Here is an 18,485-nt window from a genome sequence, read left to right as displayed (position 1 = left end):
TACCTCCCAAAGCTTTTTACCATACCAACAATGCAGGTTACAACTTTTGAATTATCTTTTTTTCTATTTAGATTTGCATAGTGGTGCAAATATTCATATTCATTCATACTCAGAAATATTGACATAATATGCTTTTTCCAATTAACTATGTCATTCAAGGAGTTCCAGAACCATTTATATAATTAGTCCAGTTTAAACTAACCAAATCATTCCCAATTTCATCAATATCTATTGCAAATCTGGCTCCCTAACATTTATCAAAGTTTATGCAAAAAGCTCTAAAAAACCCCAATTCGGAAAAAGTCAGAAGCAGGTTTTATATTGAGAGAGAAGCAGAGAAAGGTTAGAACTCAAAATGCATTACCATACTACATTTGTCTCATAATCTGTCTCCCTGCTCAATGTTAAGCATTGCCTTGCTGTTTGAAAGAATTGATGAATTCATCTTAAAGAATTGAGACCAAGGGGTCAGTATAATAGCAAAGCAGCTAAATATTTCAGAAGGAAAGGTCGGCAGGGGCAACCTCAATGTTTTACTCATATTAGGTTTCTTTAAAAGCTACCAATAGCATTAAAATGAAGGTCTAACACTTACAGTCTGAGGAATTGGTTGCTACATGTGATTACTCCTTGCATAATCACAGAATTGTGCATCAGTTTATTATGCTAGCAAACAATTGTATGGCAACTTATAGCAGTGAGCTATAGGAAGATGGTAGGGGGAAAATAAACAGCTGTCCAAATCAGCATTAAAGGTAATCGGTTAAAATTACCCTACATGCGCTAAGCACATGCCAAGTGTATGTGTTGGCAATATCTAAAGCAAGCTTTCATTAAAATTCTTCATGTACATTTTCCCCATATTATGTTCCTTTAAAAATGCTGTAAGTACCAACAAATACTCAGTGATCCTACTAGAAATGCAGTCAGCTCCTTCAAGCAACGGGCTGAAATGCTGCACTAAAGTAGCACAAGAGGAGAAGCAACATGCAGTTGTTATGGGAGGGGGTGAATTGAATTCCAAGGATATAAACAAGAAGCAGTTATGGAGAAGAATGGGGGGGGGGGGGGGGGGTTGCTGACACAGCCCAGCAGAAAAAAGGAAGAAGACAACACTTCAATCATTACAACACAGGAGTAGCAGTGTTGTCAATTCACTACAGGGAGCTGGGAGCCTACTTAAAATCTGGCAGGATTAGCAAGTAATATGCAGTACTTGCAGCAATTGTAAAAATGTTAGAACATGGATACACTTTTTGTATGTTATTTATGTACATACATGATCCAGCACTACCCCTTGGGCATCCAACATCGCTACTCCATCCAGGTACTCATATTAAAAATAATAAATACAAAGCATTCGTGTAACTGAGGACTCCCTAAAGGAACAAAATAGGTTTTGCTATTTACACCCATCAACTCATGACAAGTTTATGTGAAAGCTATTCGGTTATAAAGTAACATTTGCTGTTACGTAGTAACTGGTGTTTCAGGCACATACCATATTCTCTTACAAGATCAAAGAATTTATAAATGCCACAGGTCCACTGCTAGGTAATAGACATATTTATATTGGAACTTCACAAATTAACATACTATATATATATATAGGCCTCTTTAATGCCGATAAAAGAGTAATTACTAAACAATGTCATCCCTACCTTTGTTAATGGTATCCAGGTAGAGGTAGCAGAATTCTCAGATGCCAGTCTTGCTGGGTCTGTGTCATTGTTCTGATTCTGACATCCTGCATTCTCTTTAGGATCAGTCTCATTAGAAGGAGTAAGATACATCATGCCTGAATGAGAGGAACTGAGAGGAAGTCTGGACTGACAATCAAAATACATTGGAGATGTGACAAGTAATGGGCAGCTCACAACATTCATTGCATTTTTTTCTTCCACTTCACTCTGAACTAGCATTATATCGTTTTTGTTTATCTTCTTTTTTTTCATTTTTCCTAATTTTGGCTGAGTGGTGTAAGCTGTCCTACCGCTGTAGGATCCAACGTCTTTGTTCTCCTTTTTACATTTAACAACTATAATGACCATTGCAGCAAAAAGGATAATAGAAATTGCACTCAGGGCAACCAAAACAGGCAAGTAGATGTCCCAGTCCCGTTGTTCTCCCATGACATTGCTTTCATCATCATAGCACCCTAAACATTCTGAGTTTGCCTTTATGATGAGTTTTGCCACAGTTGAAAGTGATGGTTTTCCATTATCAGTGACTTTGATTATTAGTTCAACCACCGGGGCAAGTTCCTCCCAGTGTGGGTTAAGTAGTCTGATCTCTCCAGTCACTGGATCTATTTCAAAGAGGTGCTCCTTACTTTCCTGAATTATTTCATAAGTAACTCGACCACTTTCTCCAAAGTCAATGTCCATAGCTCTAACAGTGCTAATAACATATCCCATGCCCACATTCCGTGGCACATAAATTTCTGCCGTGTCATTCTGTAAGCTGGGTAGGACAATGACTGGTGCATTGTTATTGACATCTAAAACAGATACTCTGACAGTGGCATTGCTTTCTAAATGCGGAGTACCTAGGTCCTTTGCTATCACTTTGAATTCAAAATATTTTGTAAGCTCATAATAGAATGTCCTCAGGGCATAAATAGCTCCATTCCTTGGGTTGATGGACACATATGTGGAGATTGAAACGCTATCAACATACGAGGGAAATATGGAATAGGATACAGTTCCATTTTGCCCTAAATCTGGATCTTGTGCAAGAACTGAACCCAGGTACTCTCCGGGAATGTTATTTGCAGAAACTTGCAATGCATACATGGCTTTAGAAAAACTTGGAGGATTGTCATTTTCATCCAAAATTCTTACAGAGAATGAATTTGTAGAATCTAGCGAGGGGTTACCATTATCTCTAGCAATGATAGTTACATTGTATTCATCCTGTATTTCACGATCAAGAGGCCTACTGGTTACAACAGTGTAGAAGTTATCATAATTATCTTCAAGTTTAAATGGGACATTGCCCAAGACCCAGCACTGGAATTGGCCATTTTTTCCAGAGTCCTTATCAGTAACTCTAACCAAGGCGATTACAGTACCAGGAGGAGAAGCTTCACTAATTGCGCCCTGCCGTACTGACACAAAGCTGATAGATGGATAATTGTCATTGATATCAGTAACTAGAACATTGACTTTACAATGCACAGGAATAGGGTTTGGTCCTTTATCTTCTGCCTGTACATCAATCTCAAGCATCTGAATTTCTTCATAATCTATATTGCCTTTAACCTGTATCACCCCAGTTTGAGAATCAATGGAAAAAAGGTCCCATACTTGTTCAGATGCATAACCACTAAATGAATACACAATATCTGCATTGGTGCCCTCATCTGGATCTGTAGCATTGAGATCAATTATCATTTTTCCCAGTGGTGAATTTTCAGCTATTTCAACAGTATATAATTTGGATTCAAAAACAGGACTGTTGTCATTGGCATCAATAACCTTAATGTTTATCTGCAGATTGGCTGATCGTGGAGGGGTACCTCCATCAAAGGCAGTTAAAATGAGTGTATGATGAGACTGTTCTTCTCTGTCCAGGGCCCTCTGGATCACTAACTCAGGAACTTTTGTACCATCCCCTCTAGATTTGATATCCAAGGAGAACAAACCAGAATCACCTCTTATCTTATAAGTCCTTAAGCCATTACTTCCTAAATCAGGGTCTTGTGCAGTGGTTAAAGGAAATCTAGTACCTGGTGAGGCATTTTCTGAAATATCAATATCAATCTGATCGGAAGAAAATTTAGGAGAGTTGTCATTTATGTCAAGGATTTCAACCTTGATCATGCATATCTCCTTGTCATTTGCAAAAACTTCTAGAGAAAGTATGCACTTTGGGCTGTTTTTGCACAGTGCTTCTCGATCGATCCGTTGCTTAGTGTACAGTAACCCACTGTTCGAATCAACATCCAATAAGTGGGGAGCAGAGTTCTCCAGCACCCTAAAATTAGGTCTTTTGCCTCTTTCTGGTGGCTCCAGTTGTGCATCGTTAATATTGCCAATGGCATTTCTCGAGCCTCCTTCTTCAGAAATTGAATAATTCAAAGTTTTCAAAGCTTGTACAGAAGCCCAATACAAAAAGTAAAAAAGGACAAAGCGGCACATCCCAAACAGTGTCTGTTTATCAGTTTCCTAGTTTTTTTGTTGTCACTAAAGTCCCAGGCAAATTAAAAACTAATAGAGAAGACAAGCCCCCGGTGATGTGCCACATGAGGGCAGTTATGACAGCATTAGGAGATTGATTTCACTTTCCAAGAAATCAAGTATTTCAATCTTGGATGGTTTAAAGCAGCTGATAACTATCTCATCCAAAAGAAGATTAGACAGACTGCAATTTACACGTTCTTTTCTGATGTATGATGGAGAAGCTTGGGGGACAAATGTGCAGCCTTGCAAAAAAACATTGTGTTCAGAAGAAGCGGTTGGGAAAGTAGCTACAAACTTTCCAAAAGAGACCAGCTATACAAAAACAAAGCACTCACAAAATGCCAAGTTGTCAGCTATGTCTTTAAAACAACTGCCAATTGATATTTTGAATCACATTATCTCAGAATTTCATGAATATTAAACACGGTGGGGATTTGAAGACGGTCTGGACAAAATCCAAAATGCAAGGACCCATCAAAGTTGATCATCAATTGCTAAGTATTACAATCACAGCTTGGTTTCAGTTATTTTATTCTTAGACTTTTTTTTTCTGTTCTGCAAGGCCAGTAGCCACATCAGTTTACAACCGACAATTGTATTCAGTAAATTCCAGTTTCATTCTGCAGTCTGGAACAAATCAACAGGCAAAGCATGTTGGGTGCACAGATTATAAACCGGTAGAAAAAAAAAAAGAAGAAGATGAAATCACAGTTGAACAGAGAACAGTTACTGCATTCATAGCCAGATTTGCTTTAACTGTTTCTTTTTGCCAATCATCGCCATGTTATCACTTCCTAGCCTTCAATACGGGGGGTTAAACTAACAAAATCTAGATGAGATCACAGTCCTCATTTTTACAAGTATTTAGGTATATTTGGCAATTATTACTGTAAGTGGTGAACCTAAGCAATCAATAGCTGCAGATTCCCAATGGACTCCACATTAAAGCAAGAGCCGCAGTGACTAGTGCTTATTCTGGATGAGGAGCACTCAATGTCTTATGATAAAAATTTAATTCCCAACAACAAAACAGCTGTCATTATTATAATCAGAAGGGCATGCACAATACTGGATGGATATCCTACGTCCCATATATTCAGCTGTGGTTTTTGTAGGAATATTGAATCTGCAGAGATGAAAGTATATCTTTATATATATATAGATATATATGGAGGTGTGATGGTGAGGATGGCTTTACTTACTCTAGCATCCTTCCAAGACAAATGCAGGGAATAACAAAACACAGTTCTCCCAGCAGATTAATAATTCTCTTCAGCTCTGGTGTATGGAAATGGCAGAGATCTTGTGGGTGAAATAATATAGCAGCCTCTGAGCAGGAAAAGAACAGGCAATTGTTTGATAGAAAGGCATAGATAGGAGTTGAGTTTGCTCCCCATCTGCTATTTTGTTCTTGCTATTTCTGCAATAATCTGCAGCAGCTCTGCTGGTACTTCATTGCTTCATTCCCAGCAATCACAAGACTCAGCTCTACATTTGGAAGATGCCGGTAGACCCAAAGCTAAGCAACACACTGGAAGTTGCTAAAATTCAACAGTTTAGAGGTGCCTTAAATCCTGTGATCCTCCATTTGCCATACGCCAACCTTCACTCTCAGTTCTTCTCTTTGACTGACTTAATTTCTTCTCTTCGCTCGTTCTCTCGCTTTTTTTATTTTAAAGAACGTCTGCCGGTAAAGCTTAGCCTGTGACTGCCACCTACTGGGTGTGCCTTAACAGCGCCTTAGTAGTGGGCCACTGACAGTTATATACTTGGGAGAACAGCTCATACTGCCATAAGGTATTCTCTTCTGCTAGGTATGTGAAATCCATTTGTACCATCTCATCTTACAAACATCAGTATCAACATACAGCTGGAATACAATTTACAACTAACATACAAAGCAGCAACTTGGCAATTAAGCCCTAAGAATATTAAAATTCACCTTTTTTGTCACAATACACATATTTATGTTAGATTTTGATGCACTTGGGTAAAAACCAGCAGGATTCAAACAACCCCAAAAAGAATGACTTTTTTTATTATAATGAAATTATTATATATGCCAGCCAATTATTCTTTTATTCCTAATACTCATTCTTTTATCGCCATTGGCACGGTTTAAATCTTAATCTGTTTTTTTTTTTTCAAAAGCAATTGCACATATGCCCTTAGCAGGGTTAGATCAATTTCAATTCCAAGGTGCATTAACAGTTTAACCTTTTGCAGGCTAAAGGGGGCTGTGATGCAGTGCAGATAAATACTCTGCTAGTCCCATCTGACAGTAAAATTCATACAGGTTTGTAGTCTGCTCAGATCTCACGCTTGAAGGTTTAGGATTGGATGGTTGTAAGAACAAGCAATTAATTTTCCTCTTAAAGCTTAATGTCCCATGTTCAAATCGGCCTCTCATTCTAGCCACTGTTATTGATGCAGTGATTGTTTTAAACTGCATCCTTCTTGTTTCATAACCCAAGCTGCTGAAGGGTATAGAACAAGCTGCTCAAGGATATCTTGGAAATGAAATAAGATGCATTTTAATATCCAGCCTAATGCAATAATGGTAAAATAAATAAAACTTATTGCGTTTTATTACAATGGCGCCCGGTGACAGAAGACTTACAGGAAGTTAGAATTGATTAAAGGAAAGCTTCTACAAAACATGCTATTTATCTTCCTGGACAAGAGTAATGAAATTAACAGTATTACACTATTGAAGCTCTAAGAAGCTGAGAAAGCAGCAAGGATTGCAAGCAGGATTGTCTTCCCTTCAACATCAGTATTCTGGATGCCTTCAGTTCTGTGATGTGGAAACCATTTACATAGTGATGGATTTTTTATATTATAAGTTCATATGCTAGGGTGGAATTCCCATGGAAAATTTTTCATGTTAATCGTATTGTAACCAATTTGATCCCCACTAGCACTTTTAATCACTCCACAGCATTGTGGCTGCATTAAATGAAATACACGTTCTGTTAAGTAGTCTGACTTGCTTCTGAAAAATCATGCAGACAGGCAGGGATATTCAGAGCTGGGGGTGATGCCATAGTATGTCTAAGAACAAGATGTGCTAATGGTGGGAGTTTGCCAAATCATTTCAAGGAATTCCCAACATGTGTGCATCTCATCCCCCAGAGCTATTCCTGATGTCTAATTAATATTTGTGATGTAAGCAGCGTGTTTCTATTCTATGTTAGCTACATTACTATGGTAAAGAAATCTGAAATCAGTATAAACGCACACGTCTCCATCAGTACCGACATAGTGCCATGTCTATAATAATAGAAGTCAGTGTAGATTGGAGGACTCAGACAGCCTCATCTAGAGGCACAGGAGAATATTTCAGAAGCCAAGAGCAAAATTTAGGTGCTAAACAACTCCCTTGCCCTTATGATGTTTTTTTAGGCTTTTGGTAGAGTGGCAGAAAGTTAAAACCTGGACCAGCTTTCTATGGTTTAGTAAAATACACTCACTGCCTGTCCCTGTGACACCCAGATACCTACATACACATGGTGGTAAATCTTCCCAACCTGGACTGAGACAGCAATGAACTTGTCAGAGTTTTAACCCTTCACCAATCAATCCAGAAACTAAAGTATGATTAACTTTTGACACCAGAAATAAAATGATTGTGGAATTATGATCACCCATTTCCAACAACATACATGGCAAGTTAATTGGCTTCCCCTGCATGGTCTTAGATGACGTTAATGACATATGACTGTGGTACAGACCTGAGACTGTGGCTCTTCTAAGAGACAGCGACATGACTATAGACTGTGGAAGTGCTGCAGAAAATGTCAGTGCTATATAAATGCATAAATAAAACATCAAGCATTTCAGTAATGAGATGTCAGGTAGTAAAAGAAGCATTAGTGTTATGATTTGGGAAGCTATAAAATGTTTACAAGTCTACATAGATCTAGGCCATATATAGGGCACTAATCCCCCATGAGTTTTTATCAATGTACAGATAATGGAAAAACAATACTTTAAATTCATATATGTCGGTGATGTACAGAATTAACATATTGGTTACGGGTTAATGCACTTTACATTATGTTACTATGGTGTATAGATGAATAAAGTTTATACATTTAACTTTAATCCTAACAAAGATTTTAGAAGGAAACACATTAGGTTATCAATGTGTGTGCCGGAGGAAAGTTTCTGTTACTTTAAAATAACAAAATAGAAGCGCAACTACTGAGTCTTGATGCCAATCATCATGAGTGTCCTGTATGTAGTTCACACTTAACTTTCTTTTTTACATGAATCTAATACAGAACCAATATTTTAGGAGATATTAACATTTATAACATTATAATTCACAAAGCAACTGTGTAAAACTATGCACACAGCAACATATGAATAAATCATGAGACCATTACAAATCAACATAAGGAGAATGCATGATTATCAGTAATGGTATATTTCTCTTCATATGTCTCTTTTATATCAGCGCTGCGTAATATGTTGGCGCTATATAAATCCTGTTTATTAATAATAATAATATTATCTGTAATAAATGCGCTTCTGTGTTGTCATATTGCCACTAGACAGAAGTCACAAAGCACCTGTAGCAATGTAACACTCTTACTGAGTGGAACTAGAAGGGTGACATTCCTGACCACTTTTTCTGAAAATGCCAATTGCCTGATAGTCACTGGCTCCTATGCTCTAAGTTTCTCTAACCTGGAACATATATTCTGGGTACATGTCACAAAGAGTCTTAAATACCACAATAGCCTGAAAAGGGTATGTCTAGGGAAAGAAGTCAGGTAGAACAATCTCCATACCAAATTAATACTAGATTGCTTAGATCCATAGATTGATTAAAAGCCTTCAAAATGTCCCGAATAAGTAACAGACAATGATACAATTATATGATGATCTGCCCTTGACCATAGTGATAACTTGGTGGACCATGCTGGTAGTCCAGATAAATAACCGGCAGATGGCACCAGGAAAAATATGATGTAGCCACAATTCATGTATGATAGCCTTGGCCGGAATACATATCACACTGTCTCACCATCATCATGCCAGTGAAATACAGTACTCAATAAGTGTCATTTTATGACTGCAAAGGAAAAAACTGAACATTACCACACCCAGTGTACCTACATCTAAATTCATACATCTGATGTATCTGGATCAACATTATCAGACCTGATAATTCTTCATGTATATTCACAAACCTGGTGTATATACATATGAAATCTTACATCTGATGAATCAACATTTTCACACCTGATGTATCTGAATCACACCTGGTGTACTACAGAAATGTGATCTACATGTACATTCATACACCCGGTGTATCTACAGAAATGTAATAGGTATATGTATATTAACATTTGTACAACAGGTGAATCTTTATCCACATTCTCACATCTGATGTATCTGGGGCTATAGTTTCACACCTTGTGTATCAATAAAGACATTGACAAGCCTGGTGTATCTATACATACATTCACACACCTGATGTAAGTTAGAACATCTCAGACATAATTCTACCCAGCTAGAGTATGAAGAATTTCCTAATTAGACATTTTTTTCATCATTTAGTAATGACCAATAACCCATGATAGATTAGGATTGTGATTACGTTACACATTAGCTCTTCACATTTTACTATCAGGATTATGTAAAGTCATTTCATCCAATCAGGATGATTACATTCATCGAAAAGCTGACTAGTTGCCATTGGTTACCACACTTATGTACATATCTTCTATCTCAGATAAAATTATAAACCAAATAGAGAGAGACAGAGATAAAAAAAGATTGACAGAGAGACAATGACAGGCTGACAGACAGATAAAATATTGTCATTAATTAATCAGATATAAAATAAGAACTCTCTGCAGTGACTCCCATGTCTGAACCCCCTACTTGTCCATTATGATAGAATGAGGAAAAGCTGCCAAGCTGGATGAGAGCAAACAGTCCTGTCTAAATGCATTGAGTTACAATGTTTACACATACGGCACAGTGAAGTACATCATCAAAGGAATGAATCACCATCACAGTCGTAACTCCAAAGATTAGGATCAATACCACCAATAAGTCACAAGTCCAATATCAAGGATTACATTAATAATACAGCAGCAGCTTAATGCATATCCAATTTCCTAACCATTAGCTCCAAAATTTGCACCCAGTTCTATTCCTAGTGCATTTGATGAAATTATTTTTTACACATTCCTGAGATTTGAGTTATTGGCTTCTTTCCTGAGAAAGTAAAATAGACCTGGTACTATGACCCAGTGATATACAGGAGTAATGTTCCACATTACATGCACAGCCCACTCTAAGTGCACATTGTTCTTTAATATTTATGTGTATGGGCTTGTGTCGGCACCATGGCCAATGTAAACTAGTGCATGGGAGGTTTTATTCTGCAAGGATAGATAGATAGATAGATAGATAGATAGATAGATAGATAGATAGAGTGGCATGGAGACTGGATAGATAAATAGATCAAGAAGAAAGAGGGAAAAAGATAGGCAGATATAGAGATAAATAGATATATACAAGGTAGACATTAAAGAAGGTGGGGTGGATAGATATACAGATAGTTTAGGAAGACTTGGAAAGGAGATAGATAGCAGACTGTAGGATAAGAAATAGATGAACAGAGTGGGACAGACAGGGATAGATAGATACTACAGATTGATAAGAGACTGTAGGGGAAATAGATAAAGGACCGACAGGCAGACAGACAGATATTAAAGCAGAGGGGATAGACATATAGATAAATACAGATAGTTTAAAAAGACGTGGAATAGGTATACAGACAGTCACTAGACTGTAGGATAGACACATAGATATATGCACAGATCAAGATGAGAGTGGAATATAGATATTAAAAAGGGTGGAATAGATTTTACAAATTGTCTATCTCCTTTCTATGTCTTCTTAAACTGACAGGAGACTGTAGGATAGATAGATAGATAGATAGATAGATAGATAGATAGATAGATAGATAGATAGATAGATAGATAGATAGATCATTTAAAAAAACGTGGGATAGGTAGACAGATAGACAGATATTAGACACATAGATATTTGCACAGATTAAGAAGAGAGTGGAATATAGATAAATGTTAAAAAGGGTGGAATAGATCTACAGATAGTTTAAGAACTGTACATGGCTCATCTGATAATGCACAAGACTGTAGGATGAATAGATAGATAGATAGATAGATAGATAGATAGATAGATAGATAGATAGATAGATAGATAGTATATACACTTCCATACAGGATCGGTTGCAATCAGACAGATTAGGTAGATGTAGAGAAAAAGCAATGACACAAATACTACTGGTTACAATAAAATTCAGTTTGCAGACAGAGCTATTTTGAATATAAAATTATCTATGAACACAATAATAATAATCAGCTAGGTATGGATGGTGGTTGGCATGCACATTACAAGGTGCAGCCATGTACAGTTATACTAGCAGCACTGAAAGCTACCTGTTAGACCTGCTACTTTTGCAGGCAGCCTTTGTATTTAGTCTGTCAGTCTGTGTACAAACATACTGCATGCACTGATGTAGGTGACAGCAGTTACCAACTGTAAGGCAGTGATTAGCTCTCAAACATCTAGAACATATTTGACCTCAAGTACATGTTGCACGCTATGATACAGGCACTATGGGAATTTTCATCATTAAAGAAATCAACGCAAACCACTAGTCCAAATCTCAAGAAAAAAATGTATTACAGGGTTAATATTGTATTACAATTAGGCTCAGCATGACATCCACCAATTGCAATAATGGAATACAATCAAAGAATAAAGATGACATTGTTTCCATGGTAGACTATAGCCAAGCAATTTGCATGTAGTTAGCTGCTTTTTAGCTAGTCTAGAGGGTCATGACACACAACGTATCTAAAGAAAAGTGCACTAGTCATAAATGTGTGTGGAATATCTTTTTTATTCACCATAATAAGGGACAAGTTACTGTAAGGACCCGACATTGCTCATTCAAGCTTTGATAATATTTAAAACACTGACAGACAGAGGATCTCTCTCCGTTTGAATGCCAAAGAATGATCACAAAACATAATGTCAACAGGGATTATTTTCCCTATAAAAGCAACAAAGGGAAAACAATTTACATCTAGTAATATTCACTGCACATCAGGAAATTGCATCAGTCTAATGCTTTCAACGGGATCATGCCAAACACACATACTGCTAATAATAACTTGAAATGCTTACCACAAATTGAACTTTCGTATTAGGAGGAGAACATGATATGCTGGCTGTACGTTTTGTTTATTTTCATAATCATTATCAGATGAGACCTCAATAACTAGTTTGAAAAGCCAAGAAGCACAAATAGACCTTGTCAGATACTCAAGAAAACACAAACCATTCAACCTTAGCTGCATGTGAATGAGTGTTGACCGTACCTGAATTATGGACATCCGATTTGATGTAGTCTCAGTTGTGCTGCTCACTGGTCCAGTAAAACTGTTGTGGCAGGCAACATGGCCTTGAGGAACAGTCAGATTGTTAGATGTAGGCTTCAGGTACATCACTTCCGAACGAGGGGAACTGAGAGGGAGTCGGGTCTGGTAATCAAAATACATTGGAGATGTGGCAAGTGAGGGGCTGCTTACCACATTCATAACATTCATAGCATTTCGCTCTTCCACTTCACTCTGAACTAACATAATGTCATTCTTGTTTATTTTCTTCTTCTTGCTTTTCCCTAGTTGAGGGTGACTGTACTCAGCAATCCTGCAGTTGTAAGTTCTGATTTCCTTATTCTCCCTTTTACATCTCACAGCTATAGTGATCATGGCAGCCAACAATATTATAGAAATTGTGCTTAAGGTAACAATAAGTGGCAAAGACATATCCCACTGATGATGATTGCCATTGACCTGGGGTTCTCCCTCTGGTAGAGATCCAGTAGAAGATTTAATGATGAGTTTAGCCACAGCTGAAAGTGCTGGTTTACCATTGTCAGTCACTTTAATCACTAGTTCTACAATTGGTGAAACATCTTCCCAATATGGATTAAGAGTTCTAATGTCACCAGTTACAGAATCAATCTCAAACAGGTGCTCTTCATTCCCATAGGCAATTTCATATGTCAGGCGTCCACTTTCTCCAAAATCACTGTCCATAGCTTTGACTGTGCTTACCACGTATCCCACACCTACATTTCTAGGTACGTGGATCTCTGCAGTGTCATTTTGCAGAATAGGTAAAGAGATGACTGGTGCATTGTCATTAACATCCAGCACAGTCACTCTCACAGTAACATTGCTTTCCAGGTGTGGCGATCCTGAATCCTTTGCAAGAAGTTTAAACTCAAAATACTTTGTTTGCTCATAATTAAAAGATCTTAGAGCATAAACTGCACCATTGGTGGGATTAACAGACACAAAGGTGTAAATTGACACATCCCCAACAGAAGACGGCAGTATAGAATAGGAAACTGTGCCATTGTGTCCAAGATCTGGGTCATGTGCTACAACAGAACCCAAGTATTCCCCTGGAATGTTGTTCTCAGATACTTGTAGCATATGCAGTTCTTTGTTGAAAGTGGGCGGATTGTCATTTTCATCTAGTATCTTAACTGTAAATGATTTGGAGGAGTTTAAAGGAGGGTTCCCATTATCTCTGGCAATTATAGTTACATTGTATTCATCCTGTGTCTCACGGTCAAGGGGCCTATCTGTGACAACAGTATAGAAATTATCATAGTTCTCTTCTAGTTTGAAAGGCACATTGCCTAGGACCCTGCACTGTAATTGTCCATTTTTTCCCGAATCCTTGTCAGTGACCCGCACTAAAGCAATAACAGTGCCAGGGGGCGCTGCCTCACTAATTGCTCCCTGGCGGACTGACACAAAACCAATAGATGGAGCGTTGTCATTTTTATCTATCACTTTAACAGTAACTTTACAATGTGCCGGGATTGGGTTTGGGCCTTGATCACGTGCTTGGACATCAATTTCAATCAAGTTATTTTCCTCATAGTCCAGATTACCCTTTACTTGGATCACTCCAGTGTTAGGATCAATAGAGAAAAGTTCATGGAATCTGTCTGGAGCATATCCACTGAAAGAGTAAATGACCTCACCATTGGACCCTTCATCTGCATCTGTAGCATTGAGGTCAATGACAACTCTACCAATTGGGGAATTTTCTGGGATTTCCACCAAGTATGAAGGCGCTTCAAAAACTGGGCTATTATCATTGGAGTCTATAACTTTGACGTTTATTTGCACAGTGGCTGATCTTGGGGGGTTGCCACCATCCAAAGCAGTCAAAATAAGGTTATGGTGACTTTGTTCTTCTCTGTCCAGTGGTTTATCTATAACTAGCTCAGGGAATTTGGTTCCATCTCCTCTTGACTTTACATCTAAAGAAAACAGTCCATTATGGTTGATAACATATGTCTTCAAGCCATAGTCTCCAGAATCTGGATCGTGTGCACTGGTCAGGGGAAACCTTGTTCCAGGAAAAGCATTTTCTGAAATGTCGATATCGATTTGTTCAGAAGGAAAAAATGGTGAATTGTCATTAATGTCCACTATGTCCACTTTCACCATATAAATTTCCTTATCGTTGGCAAAAACCTCCAAGGACACTTGACATTTTAAACTTCTTCGACACAAGGTCTCACGGTCAATCCGTTGCTTGGTAAACACCAATCCACTATCCTGTTCCACATCGATTAGGTTCGGTGCAGAGTTTTCCAACACTCGAAAGTTCGATTTTTTACCTCTTTCTGATATGCCAACCTTTACATCGTTGCTGAGGTTGCCCACAATGGTGCCAGCTTGTGCCTCCTCAGGTACAGAAAAATTTAGGTTTTTTAAAGTCAGGGCAGGAGCCCACAAGAAAAATAACAATATAACGGAAAGGTACATCCCCAAACGTGAAGGGTCTTCTCTGTCTCACTCTCCTTTTCTTCTCAGTTCTCTGAACCTGTTGATTTAAAAACACCTGCAGTTAGATAAGCAGCAAATGGACCATGGCAGAGAAGGCTGGCAGGGTTAAATCAGTGATTGTTTTCTCCAGGAAAGACAATTCTTCACAGTCCTGTCAAAGATATTCCCCTTTTATTTTTATAAAAAGAATATTAATTGTAAAGGACAATTTAAATACCATATCCCTGCTGTGCAATAAAGAAGAGCATCAAGGTAAAATATCCTTATCTTCTGAACATTATTGTTCTGCTATCATTACTAGCAATTTGAATTCTCTATTAAAGATGCATTAATGCACAACTCACTTGCAATAAACATGATTTGTTTGAAACTGTAACCTCCACTCACATCATTTCAACAACTGCACACCGAAATTAAAGTCTCTGCTGATCAGGGAGACGCTGAACCTGGAATAAAAATGAATCCCGCACACAACAATTACTATATCTAAAGGGGGCGGAAAAAGAAGAACAAAAAAACGCTGGCTACATCTCACATCACCTTTCGAATTCCATTTTTTCACAGCATAGGGGTCCTTTCCAAGAAATCCTGCCACTGCATTGGCTTACAAGCTGTACCATTCAGTTCATTTTCAGTTCTTCATCCCTACAGTAGATCAAATCAACAGGCAAAGCATGGCTGGGTGCACAAATGGAAAACAGCACAAATACACTTCATAGCAGCAGGCAGTCTCTGTATTTACCAGGACCATGGAAAATATGCTTCAAACGTATAATAAAAATATAAAAAGAAAATGAAGAATTGCCATTAAAGGGATCTGTAGAAATGTCACGGGTAAAAATCTTGGATCAGTGATGATTGGAAATGCTATTTCTTTTTTCCCCACCAAAGTAATTGATCTAGGTGAAATTACTGGCCCTTAACACATGAATGACACATGCAGAATGCAGATGTTTAATAACTGCATGAGTCACATCCAGTTAGGGGGGAGATCACACTAATTATTAGGACTGGTACAGCTTAGAACATGTAATTAAGAATTATTACTTGCGCCATGTTTAATGATCAGAGCATTTTTAATCATGAAACCTTTGCTCTTACCTATCAGAGAGTCCTGAAGCTGAATGCTGTACATGGGCTGAATATTGCTGCTGCTCCTCTTATCCTTAGTCTGTGCATCCAACAGTAACTGGCAATGCCAAAAACAATAAAATAGCCCTAGAAAACACAGAAAGCACCATGGGTAGCTCCAGATTACTTGCAAAGTAGCCAGTTCATGTCTTTTCCCTAGCACACAAGCAAAGCAGAGCTGAGTAGGGTTGCTGGCAGCCTTTGCTTTTTCCTCTGTAGGCTCATTGCAGCTGACAGCACAGACACTTTCCCCGGGCAGTCCTTATACAACAGGGAGACGGTAAGAATATATCCATTGAGGAAGGAGCGGACTTTGTGCAATGCAACAGTTGCTGTTTAGCTTTAATCCTCGGTGCGCAGCGTTGTGTGCCATCCAGCCTCAGCTCCCAATGCCTCTTTACTGACTGACTCTATTCACCTCACGCTGCTGCATAAACATTGACACTGTTCTCTCGCCAGCCAATCCGGGAGCGCACAACACACCCGCCCCTACTCCGTGCTGTCCAATAGCCGGCCAAGGGAAGGTTTGATGGGCGTCTATGGGCTGTGAGTGTCATTGATTAGATCGGTTAGGTCTGACACAGGGACCATGTGAAGAGGAACGCCTGGAAAACGCTGCCTTTAATTCTCTGTGCCAGGGAAATATTTCACACATCACATTTTTATTATATTTTATATTGCTGATTATTGGCACTGCATACATCTTCCAGGTGTTACTAAAGTGTAAAAGTCTTACAAGGCAAAAGTCTAATGACTAATCACATGTAATTTATTATAGATTCCATACAGGTCATAAAGGGTTACAAAAATGTTTATTTTAAATGGTCCCAAAGGAAAAATGCAAAACACAGATCATCATAACGTGCAATGATCACACCGCTCATTGTGCACCATCTGCATTATTTTTGTTTGATTTTGTAAATTGGCAGCCCATGAAGAATTTGCAATACAAGGAATATTAATGCAATGCATTTTCACTAGTGTGAGTGGGCACTTAGCATGGGTGTCATAAAAAATGCTGCAAGTTTCCATGTTAAACATTGTAGTTTATTAGACAGCCAGGTGCAGGTTCAGAAGCTACCAGCAAGTGAGCCAGGTGCACCTGGAGCCTGAACCTAGATGTGCTTTGAGCTTTATTTATGGCAAGCCTGGCATATCCCTTCACCTGGCTCCCCTTGCTGTTTTGCTAGGCACACCTTTGCACTTGGCTTCCTTGATGGACAGCCAGGTGCAAGTGCAGGTTTAGGATCAACCAGGATGGGAGTTAGTAGCAAGTGGCAGTTTAAGCTTCCTAGGTAGAAAGCCATGTGCACATGAAATTTGAATCTACACATGCACCTGGCTCCCTTTCTGGCAGGCCTGGCTTAACTATGCACCTGACTCCCTTTGCTGTTTTGCAAGGCACTCCTAGGCACTTGGCTCCCTTGCTGAAATGCCAGGTGCAAGTGCAAGTGTCAGGCTCAGCCAGGTGTAAGGATAAACGAGGTTAGCTAGAAAGGAAGCACATGTAGGTTCAAGCTCGATGTACACCTAGCTCCCTTGCTGGCAAGCCTGATCCACAACTTGCACCATGCTCATCTGCCATTTTGACAGGCTTTTTTTTTGCACCTGGCTCCCTTACTGGACAGACAGGTGCAAGAGCAAGTTTAGGATCAACCAGCATCAAAGCCAGGTGGAAGTGAATGGATCAAGCTGTCCAGCAAGTCAGCCAGGTGCACATGAAGTCTAACCTTTCACCGGGCTTCCTTGCCAGATAACCAGGTGCAAGTGCAGGTCTCGGGTTAAGCTAGTGTAGCAGCCAGGTGTAAAGGTAGGCAAGGCTAGCTAGAAAGGGAACCAGGTACATGTGTAGGTTCTAACTTCATTTGCACACGGTCCTTTGCTAGCAAGCTTGATCCACCACTTGCATCCCTTCCTGAATCATAGCCAGTGACATGACCAGGGGAGCTCGGACCTTCTAGCCCATCCTTTATCAACACCATTGTCATAACTTCCGCCTACTTCCAAACCTCCCCCTGCTTACCAACCACTCCCACCCCCACCCCCATTAAATACCTCAACACAAATCTTGGATTTTAAATTGGCTGGCAAGCAGCCGTTTATTTAAAACACCATTAAATAAAGTTAACTTTCCAAATAATTAACAAACACATATCCCAATTAAATAAATGCCAAATAAAATTAACATATTACACTTTGATAAGCATACATTAACATAAATTAACAGAACACTCCA

The 18,485-nt window shown here is 38.8% G+C and overlaps 1 protein-coding gene across 6 annotated transcripts in view; it reads right to left on the bottom strand.

Moving 5' to 3' along the window:
• The window catches only part of PCDH17 (protocadherin 17), a 143,889-nt gene extending 127,252 nt beyond the window's left edge, over positions 1–16,637 (bottom strand). For 3 of the 6 annotated variants that reach the window (XM_072410482.1, XM_072410480.1, XM_072410483.1), the window contains exon 1: positions 1,662–5,378. In XM_072410482.1, coding sequence (XP_072266583.1) covers positions 1,662–4,142 — 2,481 coding nt within the window. In that variant the 5' untranslated portion in view covers positions 4,143–5,378. The other 3 variants (XM_072410479.1, XM_072410481.1, XM_072410478.1) reach the window with 2 other exon arrangements.
• Positions 16,638–18,485: the final 1,848 nt, after the last annotated feature.

This window comes from Pyxicephalus adspersus, chromosome 1, assembly GCF_032062135.1.
Source record: "Pyxicephalus adspersus chromosome 1, UCB_Pads_2.0, whole genome shotgun sequence".
Lineage (NCBI taxonomy): Eukaryota > Metazoa > Chordata > Amphibia > Anura > Pyxicephalidae > Pyxicephalus > Pyxicephalus adspersus.
This window is presented reverse-complemented; position numbering and strand designations above follow the sequence as displayed.